At 37.8% G+C, this 20449-nt stretch overlaps 2 protein-coding genes across 2 annotated transcripts; one reads left to right on the top strand and one right to left on the bottom strand.

The window, feature by feature from the left end:
* Positions 1–6747: 6747 nt before the first annotated feature.
* On the top strand, positions 6748–7696 carry LOC120002346 (mitochondrial import inner membrane translocase subunit TIM23-1-like). The gene has a single exon (XM_038851068.1). It carries the CDS (start codon positions 6762–6764, stop codon positions 7476–7478), a length of 717 nt encoding a protein of 238 aa, XP_038706996.1. The 5' UTR covers positions 6748–6761; the 3' UTR covers positions 7479–7696.
* Positions 7697–12334: 4638 nt separating this feature from the next.
* LOC120003108 (dihydrolipoyllysine-residue acetyltransferase component 2 of pyruvate dehydrogenase complex, mitochondrial-like) lies at positions 12335–18840 on the bottom strand. The gene is made up of 19 exons (XM_038852025.1): positions 18641–18840; positions 18050–18143; positions 16946–17022; positions 16626–16723; positions 16493–16533; positions 15727–15782; positions 15581–15655; positions 15374–15466; positions 14937–15176; positions 14745–14817; positions 14432–14532; positions 14073–14158; positions 13919–13994; positions 13529–13596; positions 13377–13443; positions 13195–13290; positions 12983–13085; positions 12790–12885; positions 12335–12696 (listed from the first exon to the last, which is right to left on the bottom strand). Exons 1-19 carry the CDS (start codon positions 18677–18679, stop codon positions 12626–12628), a joined length of 1650 nt encoding a protein of 549 aa, XP_038707953.1. The 5' UTR covers positions 18680–18840; the 3' UTR covers positions 12335–12625.
* Between the last annotated feature and the right edge of the window lie 1609 nt (positions 18841–20449).

The raw sequence follows: 20449 nt of genomic DNA, 5'->3' as shown, positions 1-20449 counted from the left end.
GAGCACAATCTCGGGGACTCCCATAGCTTACATGCTTCATTGTGCAGGGTGAACTTGACATAGCATAGCAAGGCTTGGCATAGCATAGCACGACCCAGCATACCATAACATAACTCAACATAGTATAAACATCTTTTGACCGGTGACGTCATCAGAACCAGAGAAAGTTTTGTATGTCATCAGTTTTAAATGGAATTAATTTACTATTTTAAATAGAAGTAATTTATATTAATAGAATAAACAAAGTAAAGAGAAAGAAATGTTATTTTAACGCAGTAGAGAGTATGGTAGGTAATCTGATGCAGTATTGGTTGGATAGAGAATCTGTAAAATAGGGAAAAATGATATTTTGTCTGTATTTTACAGGATCTGTTAAGGTAATCTGCTGCGGTGCTCTAAGAGCAAGTCCAACGCACTACCTATTATAAGTAAAAATTGGTTTTAAGTAAGACTTTTCTTGTTTTGTTGCTTCCAACGGGTAACCAATAAACTTACCTATTTCTTTGGAGTTTCAACTTTGGCTAACTCAAATCTCGGGTATGTGTGGTCTTACCTACATAATATTTTAACAAATTTTTCCCTCTCTTATTTACAACTCCCGCAAACTAAAGAGTTCTCTCTTCATTGCCGCTCCCGCAATACACTCCAACCGACGATCACCGTTCGTGAGAGAGATTGAGGTTTGGATCTGAGTCAGTGGAAGAATAAAGTCTTTCATAACCTTCACTCGACCACAATGAATTATAGCATGACCTGGCATAGAACCACGATGTGCAGCTGGACGATCATCTCCCTCATCCACGATTAAAGTTGCGAGCAAAGAAAAATCATCGTTGTGATGCAGGAGCACACTAGTGTTCCCTTCTATTTTTCTTGTTTCTATTCGTAGGCTTGTATCTGTTTGGGCCTGGACTTTCTTTTTCAGTGTTGTTTTGAGTCTTTGGGCCAAGTCCTTTTAAGCCAGTTACTTGGTGTTTAGTACTGGGGGTCGTGCTAGGGTAAAGTAGTTTTGGATCTTGAAGAAACTTGTTATCACACTGAAACCTCTGATACGAGGCGGTGTTTAGTCTCTTTCCATCTGAACGAGTTTGTGATTTCCTTCACTATTACTGTGTGTGAGTAAAGGGGCAGTTTGATTGCATCAAGTGGTATCGGAGATGGTCGGACGTGCTCGGGACCGTGGTGGTCGTGGCCAATCATCACAGCAGACAGAGATGGGCGAGCTGCGCCAGATGGTGGAAGATTTGTCACGTGCAGTGTACGCTCTACAACAGCGCGAGGGTCACCGTGACTCCGGGGACTTACCGGAAGGTAGCCTTGTGGGTAGTAGTGATTCAGACGAAGAGCATCTGTTCCCTGCCAAGCGACCTCGAGGCCATCAAAATCGGGGTGAGTTTCACAACAGTTTGGAAGATCGGCTTGTACGTGCATTGGATCTGAATGGGGGTGGTGTCAGGATTGAAGTAGCAGATTTTTTGGGTAATTTACATGTAGACGACTACCTTGACTGGGAAACACGTCTTGAGACTTACCTTGAATGGAAGCCAATGGCCGAGGATCGTAAAGTTCTATTTGTTAAACTAAAACTTAAGGGAGCAGCCCTTCAATGGTGGAAGCGTGTTGAAGAACAGCGCATAAGACAAGGTAAGCAAAAAAATTAGTTCCTGGCAGCACATGAAAAATAAACTCCGCAAGCAATTTTTGCCACCGGACTATGCAATGGATCTGTATGAACGCTACAATTTACTTAAGTAAAGAGGCCAATCTGTCGAAGATTACACGGCTGAATTTATTAATTTAACGGCTCACGTGGCGTTGAACGAAACTGAAGAGCAGTTGACATCGAGGTATTTGACAGGGTTGAATCAGCCCGTGCGAGATGAGATAGGGCTGGTACATTTGTTTACCTTTGTCGATGCCCGCCAGTATGCCGTGAAAGCCGAGCAACGCCTCTCACGATTGGGAGTGCGACGACCCACTGCTGGTCGACCTGAACCTATTAATTCTTAAGGGAAAAGTGCCTTGTTTCCTGGAACAGGAGCTGTTTCGAGTGCCCAGCGCACTACCAGAACTACAGGGATGGAGGAAAAGGGAAAAGAGATTCAAGTCTTTGGTGCAGAGAACAGAAATAAACCCAGTAGCTCTTCCCAGATACGTTGTTATTCTTGTGGAGAAAAGGGCCACACTTCTTATGTGTGTCCACAAAAAAAGATTGCTCTTCTGGAGCATGAATCTGGAGATGGCTCTGACCACCCACCAATATTTGATGAGTATGATGATGAAGAAGAAGAACAAGTTTTTCCTGTGGAGGGGGAATCATTAGTGATCCGACGAGTTATGGTGACCCCCAAAGGTGATGAAGAGGAGGGTTGGCGTAGGCATGCTCTTTTTAAAACCCGTGTGCTTTGTAATGGTAATGTGTGCACTGTTATTTTGGATGGTGGTAGCTGTGAAAACATCATGTCCCAAGATGCAGCGCACAAATTAAATATGATTGTTGAAAAACATCCAAAGCCATACAAAGTGGTCTGGCTTCGCAAAGGGAGTGACATTCCTGTTACTAAGTGTTGCATGGTAAAATTTTCTTTCAGTAATGGAGTGGAGAGTACGGCTCCCTGTGACGTAGTTCCAATGGATGCTTGCCATATTCTTTTGGGGCGTCCTTGGAAATAAGATAATGACATGGTCCACCATACCAAAGCCAATACCTATACATTTAAGGTGGGTAAGCGAGTTATGACATTACATCCTTTACATGTTAATTTGGCTCCTATTTCCCCTACTGTTCAGATTAGTGGGCTGGTGACTACACAACAATTTGCCACGAAACATGGCTGTGTTTTGTGTTAGTTAGCCGTGACAAGTCTGAGGGTTTTCAGCAACACTCTTCCCAGTGTGATGAATCTGGTCCAGAGTTTCAGCAGTTGATTCAAGAATTTCAGGAGTTATTTAGCGAAGAATTACCTCGGGGACTGCCCCCAATGTGGAGTGTGCAACATGCCATCGATTTAGTGCTAGGGGCACCTTTACCAAATTTACCAGCCTATCGGATGCCTCCCGCCCACCGTAAAGAAATGCAACAACAAGTGGAAGCTCTAATCACAAAAGGACTGGTTAGGGTCAGTAAGAGCCCTTGTGCAGTTCCGGCCCTATTGACTCCTAAAAAGGATGGTTCTTGGCACATGTGCATTGATAGCCGTGCTATCAACAAGATCACAGTCAAATACCGCTTCCCTATTCCTCGCTTGGCAGAGATGCTGATATGCTTGTGGGGTCTCAAATTTTCAGCAAAATTGATTTGAGGAGTGGGTATCACCAAATCCGAATGCCTAGTGGAGATGAGTGGAAAACAGCCTTCAAGACCCCGGATGGCCTGTACGAATGGTTGGTTATGCCTTTCGGCCTCTCCAACTCGCCTAGCACTTTCATGCGAGTCATGATGGAGGTACTTAAACCATTTATTGGGCTATTTGTAGTTGTATATTTTGATGACATTTTGATTTATAGTCGTTCTATGGAGGAGCATTTAATCCAGCTGAGGCGTGTTTTAAGGGTTCTTGACCAGGAGAAATTGTTTGTCAATTTTAAGAAGTGCTCTTTCTTGTGCAAAAAGGTTGTGTTTTCGGGTTTTATTGTTTCAGTCGAGGGCTTGCAACCTGATCCAGAAAAGGTTCGTGTTGTGAAAAAGTGGCCGACCCCACAATCCGTGGGAGACGTGCGTAGTTTTCATTGGTTGGCATCTTTTTATAGAAGATTTATTCGAAACTTCAGCGCGGTGATGAGTCCTATAACTGAATGCTTGAAAAATTCACGATTTGAGTGGGGTAAAACAGCACGAGAGGCTTTTATTTTGATGAAGGAGCTCCTCACAGAAGCTCTTGTTTTGGCCTTACCGGATTTTGAGAAATTATTTGTGATTGAATGTGACGCTTCACACATGGGAATAGGTGCTGTTCTCAGTCAAGATGGCCGCACGATTGAATTCTTTAGCGAAAAGTTGACAGAAGCTAAACGGCGTTATCCTACATATGATTTGGAGTTTTATGCCCTCGTTCGAGCTATCCAACATTGGGAGCATTACTTGGCTTATCGTGAGTTTGTGGTTTATTCAGATCACCAATCTCTTCGATATTTACATTCTCAAAGTAACCTAAATCCACGGCACACAAAGTGGAGTGCTTATCTCCAAGAATTCACTTTTGCCATTCGTTATAAATCTGAAGAAGCAAACAAGGTTGAGGAACTGACTACCCAATACGCTGTTGATAATTTTTTTTGGCCTATTTCCCGTGACCTGCAAGGGGTAAAAGCTGCTGATCGTCTTCCTTTTCGACTGCATAAAGGTTTCCTTTTCTGGGGAAACCAACTATGTATTCCAGAAGGGTCCTTACATGATCAGATTATTAGGGAATTGCATGGCAGCGGGTTGGGAGGCCACTTCGGGAGAGACAAGACAATGGCTATGGTATATGATTGCTATTTCTGGCCTCATATGCACAAAGACATTGACAAGTATGTCAAACGTTGTCAAGCTTGTCAATTAGGGAAAGGTGGTGCACAGAATGTAGGACTTTATAGTCCCTTACCACAGCCTGACTCACCTTGGACTCATTTGAGCATGGATTTTGTGTTGGGGCTTCCAAGGACATCGAAAGGATTTGATTCGATTTTTGTTGTGGTGGATCGATTCTCAAAAATGGTCCATTTCATTCCTTGTTCCAAAACAACAGATGCGTCCCATATTGCTGAGTTATTTTTCAAAGAAGTTGTGAGATTGCATGGTTTGCCTATTTCAATTGTGTCTAAAAGAGATGTAAAATTTATGGGGCATTTTTGGCGGACTTTGTGGAAGAGATTGGGCACAGAATTAACTTATTCCAGTACTTGCCATGCGCAGATGGACGGTCAAACTGAGGTGGTCAATAGAACCTTGGGCAACATGCTTAGGTGCCTTGTTGGGAAATATATGAAGAGCTGGGATTCAGTTCTCCCTCAAGCAGAATTTGCATACAATAACTCTTAGAATAGGTCCATCAAAATGACCCCATTTGAGGTTGCGTATGGCCTGAAACCAGTTCATGTTCTTGATTTGGCACTGTTACCCCTTGATTCTCGTATCAGTGAAGCTGGAGAAACATTTGCAGAACATATTCAGCGGGTTCAAGAGGAAGTTAAACGAACCCTGAAAGACAGTAATAAGGCTTATGCGGCGGCAGCGAAGGCACATCGGAGATCGCGTGAGTTTGAAAAGGGAGATATGGTATTGGTGCACTTACGCAAAGAGAGGTTTCCTAAAGGAACATACCATAAACTAAAGGCCAGAAAATTTGGGCCATGCAAGGTAGCGGAGAAGATTGGTCCAAATGCTTATATTATAGATTTACCTACGGAGTTCCAGATCAGTCCTATATTCAATGTTGCAGACTTATATTCTTTTGAAGGGTTCATGGGGGATACTGGTGATGTAACTAAGCAATTACAGCCATTGCCAAAGTTTAGCACTGAAGTGATTGAAGATATTCTTGATGTTAAAGAAGCTATTTCTAGAAGAGGTAATGCGTACAGGAGGTTCTTGGTAAAATGGCTTGGAAAACCAGCAAGTGAGAGCACTTGGATCGCTAAAGAAGAACTGAAGAGGGTCGACCCTGACACTTATGCTGAGTTTGTGAATGTCTTCTCCCCAGATGCAGGATTTCTTTCACCCACCCAGAGGGGTTGATGCAGGAGCACACTAGTGTTCCCTTTTATTTTTCTTGTTTCTGTTCGTGGGCTTGTATCTGTTTGAGCCTGGACTTTCTTTTTCAGTGTTGTTTTGAGTCTTTGGGCCAAGTCCTTTTAAGCCCAGTTACTTGGTGTTTAGTACTGGGGGTCGTGCTAGGGTAAAGTAGTTTTGGATCTTGAAGAAACTTGTTATCACACTGAAACCTCTGATACGAGGCGGTGTTTAGTCTTTTTTCCATCTGAACGAGTTTGTGATTTCCTTCACTGTTACTGTGTGTGAGTAAAGGGGCAATTTGATTGCATCACATTGACAGTATTATCCTCCTTGAGTAACATATACGAGACATGGGAAGTTAAAATTTGCAAGAAAAACAGAATGTATAAGTGAGACTAGAATTGAAAGTGAAGTGAAGGTGATATGGGAAAGTAGCTTATTTATAGCCAAATGCAAATGTGTTGTGGTAGCTTAAATGTGTGGTGTAGAATAAATCATAGAATGATATCTAAAATGTGTTGTGGTTATTAAGTGAAATAGGTGGTCGTGAATCAATGTTTGAATGATATCTGAAATATGTGATCGTGAATAAATCATGGAATGATAACTGAAATGTGTGGTGGTAATTAAATAAAATATGTGGTGATGAATAAATCATGGAATGGTAGCCGAAATGCATGGTGGTGATTAAATTTTTGGCATCCAAAATATGTGGTGTTGATTAATTAGCACTTTAATTATTATTTTATAAAAATAATAATTTTAAAATAATAATAAAAAAATATATTCATATAGAATATCAATATTAATTTTATTAATTTATATTAATATATAATGGTGACATTATTAAAATTAAAACAAAATTAATTACATTTGTTATAATAAGTTAAAGTTGAAGGTAATTAAAAGTAGTTATGTTGAAAAATGTTAAAATATTTTATGTGATGTTAAAATAAAATATGTGATTGGAAGGAAGTTAGAAAACTGATAATCTAAAATTGTTTTTTACTTAAAATAAAGAAAATTGTGGTACCAAAAATGAGCAATGGGTTGGATTTGCTGTAAGGCCCGAACTGGCTTTCTGTTCCAAGCATTTCCTTCCCGATTCTTCCTCTCTCTCTCTGATTCTCTGAACCAAACCAAAACGCAACGCAATCATAATAAAACGCACCACCGTTTCTCACTCTCGACTGCAAGTGCCGTCATGTCTCATCAAGACAGCGAATCCGATCCGCATTCCCAACACACCCGGCTCTACAACCCTTACCAAGACCTCAGTGTCCCCGTCCAGACCCTTTATCAGCTCCCTACCTCCCCGGAGTTCCTCTTCTCCGAGGAGTCTCTCCACCAGCGCCGCTCCTGGGGCGAGAATCTAACTTTCTACACTGGCACCGCCTATCTCGCTGGCTCCGTCGCCGGTGGTGTTACTGGTTTCTTCTCCGCCATCAGGTCTTTCGAGCCCGGTGATACGCCAAAGCTCAAGCTCAATCGGATCCTAAACTCCTCTGGCCAATCGGGTCGGTCGTGGGGCAACCAGATCGGGGTGGTAGGGTTAATTTATGCGGGGATTGAGAGTTCAGTGGTGGCTGCAACAGATCGGGACGATATGTGGACTAGCGTTGCCGCGGGGCTTGGGACAGGGGCCCTGTGTCGGGCTGCTAGAGGGGTTCGGTCTGCGGCGGTTGCTGGCGCGTTTGGTGCGGTGGCAGCTGGGGCTGCAGTGGCTGCGAAGCAAGGTTTTAAGAGATACGTTCCAATTTGAGGTTGGTTTGATTGTCCTTTTTTGATAGAATTAGAACTGAATCGTCGGAAATGTTGCTGTAACTGTATGCTTAGCCATGGCATAATGAAATTATTTAATGTATGATCATCGTTGGACATGCATACCCGAGTTTGATAAGAAATTGTTATCACAGTAATATGTAGTAATTTATTGAGAACTCGTTCAATGATCAATAGCACCGTGCACAATAAACTCGATATTTCTTTGCACTTAATGTGGGGTTCTTCCTGCAGTGGGTTGATTTTTCCTCTTTCTTTTTTTTTTCTTTTCAAATTTGGATGTGGTTTGCTATTAGAAAGATATAGGGTAAGACTATGGTGAATCCTTGGGAAATTTGCTTGAAAGTATTTCGTATTGTATGTAGGGCATAACTATCCACCTTCAGAAACTTGTGATTCATTGGTAGTACCTTATTATGGGCTTTTCTTAGTGTTTAGTTGTTTTTTAGGTTGATGTTTTGTTTTTTTTGGTTTTCTATTTGTTTGCTCGGTCCAGTTCACGAGTTCGTGTCAATTTGATTGAAACAAGCTTGGCTATCTTATGACAAAAGACTTCTCCTGGGCATTAACTCTATATCTATCTTATGACACTACCTGAAACACCGAAAGATCAAACCACGACGATACATGACTTAAAAGACGTCGTAGACAACTAGACAACCAAAACCTATGTGTTATGCATCTAGACATTGCAAAAGGCACAAATAATAGCTTAAAAAATAAGGTTTACATCTAAACGGGGAGGGTATGGGGGTTGAGAAATGAGAAATGAGAAGTGAGACTGAACCCTGGAAACTTGATAGGGTGCATTATAAATATGAGTCCTGCATAACCATGTGATGCAGCGTAGAAGAAGAAAACACAATAAACAGCAGAAACCAGCAAGATTATAAGGTATAATTGAAGCTGGAACTATAATAGTACCAATTTTAGGCACCAAAAGACCAAGAACGTAGTTCTGGAATTTTAATATAACGTAGAAGCAAAAACTGACTGCTACAACCCTAAAAAAGAACCTTTTATAAGCCCTTTTTAGTACCCTAAAATCCTAGCCATCCATCCTAATGTAAATATAACAAATCCTAACCTTCCAATAATATTAAAAGTCGCATGACCCACTTAATACGTAAATAATAAGCCTCATATAAAATATAGCTTAGACAATTAAATAAACACCCAAAATAAATAATTCAGAAAATTAGTCACTGTTTATGCTACAGTGACGTGAACAGTGCAATATACTTGAGCTGCCGTTTTGCAAATCAGCCCAATCTGTAACGTTTCTGATTTATACCCATTTGTTATTCCAAAAAGACTTGACGAACCTTATGGAGAAGACTTTTTGTTAATGTTGGTTCTGGATTTATTCAAGAGTTCAAGGTGGTCTTGTATGTTGGGTGTGGTGATCAAGAAGTCAACAGCTTTCCTACTTCGATTCTTTAAAACTCGAGGTCGAGTTTTCTCCAACAAGGGAAGTATGATGTAGATCAAAAATCATGGGATTTTGAATTATAGTTTATTTAGAAGTTTACATTCTTTTCAGTTGGTTTTAGGTCTTTATTTTTTATTTATGCTAGTATTATTGTTAGGACAATATTATAGGGTTTTATTTAAGTTTGAGAATCGATGGCATTATCGTAATTTTCAGGTTAGTGAGAAAAAACGATATTAGTTATTTATTAGTGTTTTATTATGATATTTTAGGAAGTCTATTGCTTGGTGAACAAGTAGTATCTTTTAGGGGTACATTAGGAGTCTGTTTGATTTCTTTTTAATATTGGTTTCCTAATAGGAGTGGTTTAGGGTTTCTCTATTTAAGGATTGTAACATCTCGTGCTATAGGGGGACTTTAGACTTTTATTCAATTAAAATACAGAATTTTCTGTTGGGTTTTAACCCTAAAGACTCAATTGAGTCGATTCTATCGTCTCTTCTTCTAATCTCGTCTTTCAAATCTTTATTCTGCTATTCTTTATTGTTGTCATCAAATTCGCTACATCACCATGCCTGCTCTTCTATTTCTCCTCCTTGGTACTCTAATATAATTTAACCATTCAAAAAAGAAAAACACCGTGTCTTGTCAATTCGTATGTGTGAACTTCAGTTTCTGCCACGTGTGATTTTGATTGAACAATGTTCAGTATTTATCCTTGCAATGATGATGAACATCTATGTGAAATTGTGAAAACCTTCTTAATTGTTTGAACTTTTAACGACGTTCTTAATTTGTTGCATTCCTGGAAAGAACAAAAGGAAGAGAGAGACAGTCTTACTCTATTAGGCTGGTATTGTTACATTTATTTTAGGCATATTAAAGGTGATTCTCAGGGTCTGCCTCTATGAGATCTAGAGCGGGGAAGTGTATGTAGCCTGATTATCGTGTAACGGAGCATTATTGCTATTGTATCAGGACTCAGTGACTCACTGTCTTGTATTGGGCTAAGCTCTTTAAAGCTCTAGCTTGAGCGGATCTTGCCCTTGAGATCAAGGCATTGAGTAAGTGTTGGTATTTTCGGTTGGGTGATGAAATATTTCCTTGTCCATGTTAATGATTCTTTTATAGGCTGGATGTAAATAGTAGTTAACATTACGCATAAGTTGCTAGTAAGGAAATGAATCTTGTTTAAACTTACATTCTTCTTTGAATTGTGCTCGGTATAATCTTTTTTAGGCTGATTCTTTTCTACGCTGGATGTATATAATAAGTTGACATTAAGCATAAGTTGCTTGTAAGCAAATGAATTTTTGTAAAACTTTGATTCTTCTTTAGTTCTTTACATCATGCTGTATGGTTTTTTTTTTTTTTTTTTGACTTCTCGAAAATAAATAAATAACTAAATCTGTTAGTCATGCATACTACAGCTGTGCCAACCTATTAGAATTTCTACCCCTCCTTTAGATCTTTATTTTTTAAAATTATACCCTACATAAACCGAACTGGCGGTGTGTATATTGACTATGCAGTCTTTCCCATCAATTTTTGGATCTTGATTGAGTAAATAGTGAGAATTTAAATGATTATGAGTTTTAGTTAAGTAATGAAATATTTTCCTTCGTCCTTGTTCCTTTCTCTAGGTTTGATGCGCATAATCATTTTCTATTTAATGGGATGTGTGTAAAACTTGAGGCAATTATCTTCTACCATAGGAATAAAAATAGATTGACCTTTAGGCCTTGCTTAGGGCAAATGCAATGGTGAAGTGGTATTGGGCCAACAAAGATGTTATCTTTTGCTGATGTGACTGTATTGTAAAATGTGTTTTGCTTATGTGGCTGTATTGGGATAAGTGTTTTGTTGATGTGGATGTATTGATATTTGATGTTTTGGTGTAGTTTTGTTGTGGATAATATGGAGGAATAGAATGTTGTTGGGTTGGGTGGAAAGAGAAAGTGTGTGGGAAGAAAAAGTGTATAGAAATTTGTGTTTTGCTGATGTGGCTGTATTAGAATACGTGTTTGACTTGACTTTTTGTGTAATAGAGGTGGGACCGGGCCAACAAAAATGTTGGCCCAGCAAATCAATTCCCATTGCATTTGCCCTTAGTTGCTTGGGAAATGAGTTTGATGGGGTTGTGTTGGGAGGGATTGGAGGGAGTTGGGTTGGGAGATTCTTCCACTCGTTTGGGATATTACTGTGTTTGTAGGTCAGGAAGTGTTTGCCGAATTTTAATTATTCAAACTTCATAGTTTATACAAGTTCGATTGGATGACTGAGTGGGTATTACTGTAACTTCATAATTTTTATTTCTGAATCCAGCTAAACTCTTAGGTTTCGTTTGGTTGGTGTAGGAATGTGAATGAGAATGAGAATGATCACTACAATAATACGTTTGGTTGTATTAAAGAATGATGATAGTAATTATGGATTACGTCGTTTGGTATGAGCGTAAACACAAGACTTTGGAATTGAAAAATTATGTATCATTCAACTAGATATTGTAGAAGACCCTAACACAAGCTATATATGCGAATATGTGACCTAGTAGTAGAGTTACAATGTGATATATTGATAGAGTTGTAAGGGTATAACTTAGAGTTCATATATTCAATTTGCGAAAGTGAGCAAATTTATGCAGCCTCGCTCATACATCGATTACATTGATGATGCTTGTAGGTATAACTCCTCTGCATTGCGTTTGTTGTAGTTTTTAGCAAAAAAATAAGGAGCCCTGCAGTTTATGGAACAGTCGTGTCAATAAAAGGTGTTGTATTCCATTCTCATGCAGTTGAAAATGATACCCGACTTGCTGCCATGAACAACTTAAATCTTCTGCAAACTCTATCCTCTGTTCGTTGATAAATTACTGTGGCTTCTGGTTAATAATCAAACCTGAGCCTGATGTTTACAAAGACATTAACAGAAAACAAATCACATACCAATTTCATAACCAAGTGAGGGAGCCTATTTTCCTTGACAGAAAACCCTACTAGCCACTCACAAAAAGGGTCTCGTCATTTCTAGCAGAAACAAAATCAAGAGCATCTATCTTGGGCAGCAAATGTCAAGCGAAAGTAAATTAACTAGCAACAATATTTGTTGTTGAAGATTTGGAGTAAATTAACTAGCAACAATAGTATCACATAATGTATGTTTATGATTGTACATTTTTGTAATTATACCTTGAATATGAGAACCGAACAACCACTGAGATGAATTAGGGACAAAGTTTTTAATTAATTGTTTCAAATCAAATCTTGTTTAATTTTGATTACAGATTGCCTATACTACCGAGAGTCATTCGACTACCTTTCTTATTTGTTTTTATTTTAATATTCATTGCGTTCAGTAGTATTAGCGAATTGTTTGCATACCATTCACCATCATATTTGCATTCATTCCTTGTGAATACGATACCGGACTCACCGGTTTTATTACTTATCAATACCCTACACTTGGGATAAGTACACATACTTTTGTGTCGGTCAGCAGGACAAAAATCCCTCTTTTATTACAAATTAATGACTACGTTACCAAGAGGAACGCAACAGGAAGGAGCGAATAGCACAAAAGCTGGATCAAATTGCAAAACATGATGAAACTCTGGAACTATTTGGGTCGCATGGGAATCCCTTTTGAAATTAAAACTCTACAAAAAGAGCGTTTGAAGAAAAGGAGGCAACAAATGTTTAGAGCAACATTGATTCTGGGTTCTCGATGTAACCTTTGAACGCTTTCAACCACTCGGCACCAATTGCACCTAAATACAGGGGGTGATGAATTAACCACATAACATCAAATCAAAGTTGAAAAAGTAGTTAAAATTACAAAATAATGCAGCAGAGATGCTTACCATCTATAACACGGTGATCACAGCTCAGTGTAACCGACATGAATGAAGCAAAATTGAATTGATCGGGACCCGAACCAGGAATAACCCGCTTTTGAGCTGCTCAGCAGAAATGAAAGAGGAAGATATGAAACATAAAATGATGAGTTTGCCACGAACGAACAAAAAAAAAAAGGTATATCAAGTCCCATCTTACCAGATCCAACAGCAAGAATGCCAGATTGAGGAGGATTAATGATGGCGCAAAATTGCTTGATACCAAATGGCCCTCCCAAATTCGATACAGTAAATGTGCCCCCCTGTAAAAGCCCAGTATTCATTGTTACAACATGATACCCTTTTTGAACAGTTGACGTTACGGACAAAAAAGAGAGGCTAAAGTTACTAGCTCAGAAACATAATGTTGACCTCATAATCTTCTGGTTTCAAGCTGTTTTCTTTGGCTTTTTGAGCTAAAAGCTTGACCTCCTCAGCGATTGTAGATAAACCTTTTCTGTCTGCATCCTGCATTCGCCACATAAATTCATATTAAAATTTACAATGAAACACGCAATTCATCAATAAATTGGCTTGTACATATATTAGCTCACCCTAATAACAGGGACATATAGACCATTATCTGTCTGTACTGCGACATTGACATTAACATTCTTATACCTGGATTAGAAGCAAAACAAAGTAGAAAATGTCATATAAAAAAGTAATAAGAACAACGATCAGAATGTCCTTACGACAAACTTACTGGCGGATAAAGTCATCAGTCCATGAACTATTGCACTGAGGAACTCTTCGAAGAGCCATGGCAGCAGCCTGCAGTTATGTTGGAATTCCACTAATCAAAACTTTGGAACAGCAAAGCCAATGGCACAAACTTTTCAGAATCAAGGTCCCGATGATGATATATATAATACAAAAGGCAGTAGAAAGAAGCTGTAATTTCAGGACAAGTCCCTTTCCTTGAGTACTTGGTTTCACTAATTGTAATTACAATATAATGCACAATTATCTACCACACAAAACAGAAAATTCGCATTTTAATCACCAATTAAAAAACAATATCTCCCAGATAGTTCAGTATTCCATGGAATGTGACAATTGCTTCTGAGAATTAGGTACAAGCATTCTCACATACCTTAATCACAAGATCATTGATGGATATCCGTTTCCCTCCAGAGGCCTCTTGTAATGCATTGAGTTGGGCCCTCAAACTGCAAACAAAGTAATGGTTAAAATAATTACAACTAATCAAATAAGAGCTTGAATTTTTAAGAGAACACATTACTTACTCCATAAGTTTATCAACACATGTATCCACGGTCAAATAGTAGTGAGGAATACTTTGCTTTGAGAATAATAACCGTGAAGCAGTGATCTGTTAATGTTATACCAGAAATCGCCATCAGAACTTTTGACTGGGAATAATAAAGAATGGACATAAAGATTGATAATTGGTTTGTAACATAAGGATGGTGCAAGTTGTCTGTCTTCGCTTAGTGAAAATTAAATAAGGGGGGAACTACATTAGAACCAAAAAAAAGGCAAAGCTTGAAGAATGATGAAACCATCACCTAAGCAACTTGTGATTTGGGATATAATGTTGAGAGTTCGATACTGGCTACAGACATACCATGATTCCTGATATTACCTTTCTTATTTGAGAATGAGGTATGTCTACGTAATCTAATGCTGAAGCTGTTGCATCCTTAGCTCTAGGCATCGTAGCTGGAGCTTCCTTCCCACGAGAAGCTGGGTAGCAGCAGACAGTTTCCAAAAATAAAAAAGCAAAAGAGTATTACATAACAAAAAGGAGATGGAAAAACAGGACAATAAAAGTTTAGCAGTTGCATGGCAGAGCAAACATTTTTAAAAAAAATAAATAACAGTAGTGGATGCTAAAATAGGCATAGTAAAAGATTAAAGAATGGCATCAATCCTCCAATAAATTATGAACAACATACCCAAGTAATCTTCAATGTCACCCTTTATAATGCTTCCATCAGGACCTGTTCCTTTGATGCTCGAGAGAGAGACCTATATTCATAAGCAAAGGAATCAATAACAAGTACATCAGGCTTGGGTCGACCTCAACATTTGTGTCGTATGATTGCAACCAGAAGGGGGAAATGTCAAAAGCATTTTTTATTACGCACGTTGTGTTCTTCAGCTATTTTCCTTGCTAGAGGACTAGCAAAAATGCGATCTCCAGCAGGAGTTGGACTGGCCTGAGAAATTTTTGGTTCTGGTGAGTGGATTGGTTCCTCAACTGCCTCCTTCTTAGGTGGAGGGGTAGATGGCTCTTCAGCTTTACTAGTGCCGCCATCAGATGCTGAAGGGCTGTAATCTTTGAACTTTGGAATGTCTTCCTCCTCTTCAACAGTAATAGCAATTACCTACAGAAGAACAGAAGCATTTTATCAGAAGGAACAGATAAAACATAGAAACATTAATACATACCATCGAAAAAATAACAACGGTACACAACAACAAAAGGCCAAGAGCACTGCCCTCAAATATTATATGAACAAAAGCAAAGGAGAAAAAGTGCACAAACTATTCCCCTAAAGCAAAGATAAAATAAAATCAATACCTCACCAACTTTGATATCTTTTGACCCATCACCCCTTATTATCTTGGCAAGATACCCTTCCTCCATGCATTCCATCTCAACAGTTGCTTTATCCTTAAATATATAAATAAAGCTGGAGTCAAAATCATATTATGACATGATAAACAGACATACACTAGCTTTGTTCATTTAATTAAACTTAACAAAAAAACAGCACGAAGAACCTACGGTTTCCACTTCGCAGAGTACTTCGCCGGTGGAAACTTTCTCACCCTCTTTCTTTAGCCATTTTGCTATATTTCCCTGCATTTTGGGAAATGTCACTTAGAAGACCCTGAAAGATTAGGTTCTAACAAGCGTCAGAAGATACATGCCTCAGTCATTGTGGGTGAGAGAGAAGGCATTCCAATCTCTTGGTGGGGCGGAAGGCCTGCAAAAGTTTCAGATAATTGATTACAAGTTAGTGTGAAATCATGCAATAATTTGTAATTAAGGAAAATTATTATAACAAAAATCATTATTGGAATAGGTCATTTTTTTTTCCAGTGAAATTGGAATCCTTAAATTTTTTTAAAAAAATTAAATTGTTTCTTTTCTCCAAGTTCTGCAGAGTTTGGAGAAGAAAAAATTGGAAGGGACATCATAATGCTCCATTTTTCTAATAATTACGTAAATTAATATTTCACGTATTATTTTTTGCGGCTTGCTTCATTAGAGCGCACGCCTTGCACCAAAGGTGATAGACAGTCATTTGCGCCTTGCACCCTTAATAAGACTTCTTAAATCCTCATTCCCCTTTTTTAGCTTGACTTGTTTAAGAAGGATAGCCGAGTTGTAAGCAAACATTAATGAAGAATAGCAGAGTTGTAAGCAAACAGCTTAAGAAAGAACATAGATGCTATCATGCTAACAATGGCAAAAAAAAAACTAATTTCATTAATGCAATTGATATAACAATAGAAAAGAGCTACATAATATTAAATACAAGAGAGACGGTAGAAAAAGAGAGGTGGGCTTTACCAGCAACAATTGAACTTTCAGAAAATTGAGAGTATAAACTAAGCTACAGATAAGAGTAGTACATAGAAAAGGATTAGGGTTTAGAGTTTAGAAGAAGAAAACAGCAATCAAAAACTGCACCTGAACCCGATGAGAATCCTCTTATTAAGCGTGCCTGTGAACTGATGTCATGAAACAAGAAAAATCATTAAACTCCGATCATCAAGAAAAAGAATTGACTTGGGGAATAAAAGGAAGAAACAAGTAAATATACCACAAAAATGTAACGTTAGATAGCGGTCTGGCCATTGCATTTCCCATAACCATTGTCCCTCTTGAAACAGTTTTCTCAAATGAACCTAACGGTGATGCCTATAGAACAAGACATGGAGAGTGTTCACCATCAGTGTCTAACTTAATAAGAACATGATTACTTAATTTGCTAAAGAAACATCAGAAACAAGCATAAATGATTTGTCAAAAATGCACAATGATAGTGCCCATTACAATTATGTATAATAGCATTTCACATTGCATATTGATGATAAATAAGGATTTGGTGGCGATATCTGAACAATAGCTGGATATACATACGGCGCCATTAGCAGCAGTGCTAAGACCCTTTTGTCTTTCCACAGAGGTGTAACCATGCCGACGAACCTTCAATATATCTGTAAAACACGTAATTTTCTTAAAGCAATAAAAAAAAGTAATTAAACATATCAGAACTCTATAAATTAAGCCAAATTCCTTATTTCCATAAAGCAATGCGTATCCTGACTTACAAAACAAGATATGCAAACCAAACACCACTCACCAGGTATAGTCACCATGAATAAGACTAATGCAACCATGAATAAGACTAATGCAATAGGTGTGCCTAGCAAAAAATATGTACATAACAAGCCAAATTCCTTCCAACTCGGTGTCAAAAATTCATGACAGCATTTCAAGAATAAACTGCAGCCTGTGAAATTCATTGATGCGAGATAACCCACTCCCTAACCCCCTAATGGCCTTCAATAATTCTAATGGGTTTGACCATTAAAGTTAAATTCTGTAGATGTCTGTTTGTATTATAATTTTAAATCAGCAGCAGCTTTAACGGATCCGTGATAATTACCATGTAAATTTCAAACAGACATAAAGTGAGACTCATTATCTAACCTGAACCAGATCTACAAGTTTCCAGGAACAAGCCAAGAATTGATATTTGTGTATAGGGGTCCTACAAAAACTACTTGCATATAAACTATGTCAAATATCATTTTACTATTTTGATAGGCCCATTATCCTGTCATGTGAAAGGGCTACATCCTTGTGCGTAACCAAAAACTACGCGTGCAAACTTTTGCACAAACAGATGCCAATTTATATAGATGTAGTTAGAGTAAACGTAATCTATTGCAAAGGAATTTATTAAAGATAAGCTCTATAGATGTAACACAGTAGATTACCAAATAAGTTAAACTCTTGTGCAATTGGATCGTAAAAAGGAAAAAAAAATGCGGAAATCGGAGAGGATTCTTTTTTTATCATTGTTCAATGGAAGGTGATTCAAACCTGCGCCCTTTGGCAGGCTAGGGTTACATTGACCACTTTAAGTAGCTACTCAAATCAGAGACAGTTCTAGCTGACGCGGACACTTCAGCTATAAAAGCAAGAAACGGGAGCCAAAGTATTAAGAGAAAAACTTACCATCTCTCTTGCCAATATAGGTATGGACACCATTAGAAAACCGACGAACCAAAATGGTTTTCTCCTGCCACAGAAACTGAGGAAGATTTTGTACCTGTAAGAGAAAAAGAAAATTCATAAAACTACATTTAGAATAAAAGGAATAAATCCCACAAATTTATACAATAAATGATAAGCTTATGAAGGAGATAACAATATAACGAGCATTCGGATCAAACAAGGGAGTACCCACATTTCTAAATACCAACTGTAACCGGTCATCACAGTTTTTTAACAATAAATGATAAGCTTATGAAGGGGTTAACAATAAAATTGAGTGCTTCGACTTGTACCACACTACAAATATCATCAAATCAATACAGTAAACGCAAATGAATCCAGAATACAAATAATCAAAAAAAAACAAGAAGAAGGAAAGAAGCAAATGACATATATATATTTCATAATCAAACCCAGTATCTGCCATCATCTAATTCCAATACCATCAAAATTGGAAAAAAAAAAAAAAGAAAAGAAAAGGAATCAGACAAGATTTGATGCATGAGTAAACTGGTAAAACAGAAACAGAATCGAATTTCATTTGATCATTACCTTCTTCGAGTGACCGATGATCTGAGATGCGTACGACATACTGATTACCTTCAATGGATTATTCAAAAACAAACCAGAACCAAAACGAAAATGGGAAGCGAATGAACTAGCTAGTGCTCAAAGGTGTAATAAGGGTTTGGGGGAAGTAGAGATCTCGCTTATTACACTTTGCGCAGGCTCGTGCAGACAGCCGTCACAGCCCTAGCAGCCAAAAAATGGAGACTTTTAATTTGCGTTTTTTTTTTTATTTCTTATTGTTTATTGACCTTTTTGCCCATCCTAACTTTTCAGTTTTTTTCTTTTTCAAAAAAATCCAATTAAGAATTTTTTTTTAATGGAAAAAAATTAATAAAGAATTTATGTAGATGCTTATTTTCACAGTAAATGGATTTCAAAGGATTTAATTTTGTGGAACAAGGAATACGTGATCAAGGGAATAATAAAGAATAAATCTCAAACTTTGTTAAAAAATTATGGATGATTATAATAATTAATTTAAGATAAACAAATAAGAATTTAAGGGTAACAATTGGGGGTTGATTTATAAGTTGACTAAAGGTAGCATGATAAAATAGTTTTTTTTTAGAGATGAAATAGGTTTTTATTAGCTAGACTATTATTTTTTTGAAATAATGAAAAAAAAATATCAATAGTTTTTGCATATCAAAAGTTTGAGATTATGCCCTCTCTAGAAGTCTAGGAAAAAATTATCTAAAAAAATTGAAAATAATTATGTGGAATAGTATATAAAAGTATCAATAGTTTCTCATACAAAAGGTGCTCAATTTCTACTTATGTTAGTTGGAAGGATTATATGTATGTATAATTCCATTCTCAAACACTAATTGTATTAGGATCTTTTCCCAGCGTTCAGTATGATACCAATAATTAAATTATTTTCACATATTTTTTAAATATATAATTGTTTGTAAGAACAATGATATTGTAGAGCTAAATCATTCATTGACTGCATAAAATATATGTGATAATTCTAAAATCACCCTCCATTGGAAAGAAGACACGTGACATGAAGATATCGAGCTGACATACTGACCGATATATTGTATAGGCTCACCCGAGCCTCCAATCAAGATAGAGCCGAGGTGATGAGCCAGAAAAATGACATCCAAGCTATATGGATTAGCCGAGAAGACATCTCAATACTAAACCGAGCAGCATGACCTTGAAAACTTTGGGTGATCGAACATTGAGGGGAACCGAGAGTCCTAAAAAAGACTACTCCGATTATGAAATGGATTAGGATGAGATTCACCCTCCTCAAACTTCACTTAAAAATAAGGAAGATATTTACTCCTACAAAAATTAGAACTCTCTAACTCATAGAAAATGGGGCCTCCACCGCTAGGGTAAAATGGTAAATGATCTTGAACCATGCACTCTTGATAGCTAGATTAGAGAGAGTGCTTCCTGAGGTTAGTCCACTAATAGCATGTGAATAGAGGTGAGCATCAGAGAGGTCCGCTCAAAAACAAATTCGAGGCCTCTATAACTCACCTTTTCTACTATGCATGTCATTTAAGCATATTTGAAGAGACACTTCCTAAGGTTAGTCCAACTAGCAGATATGGCACCAATACGAAGCTACTTTTGTACGCCATGAGTTTAACACCTTTCGTGGGAAGCGACAAAACTTTTCAAAGTAAAAATTGTCAAGACTATAGCTCAGCAACAAATTGATAACAACTTGGGGCAAGTGTTCCTTAGGGGAGAAACCCTTATGGGAATAACCCCGAGCAGAAGAACACTCCAATCAAGCAGGAGCAATTCGCCCAAGTCCTACAATAGGTG

The sequence above is a fragment of the Tripterygium wilfordii genome, chromosome 7 (assembly GCF_013401445.1).
Source record: "Tripterygium wilfordii isolate XIE 37 chromosome 7, ASM1340144v1, whole genome shotgun sequence".
NCBI classification, from domain to species: Eukaryota; Viridiplantae; Streptophyta; class Magnoliopsida; order Celastrales; family Celastraceae; genus Tripterygium; species Tripterygium wilfordii.
Note: the sequence above shows the minus strand (reverse complement) of the source record. Positions and strands in the feature narration are given on the sequence as shown.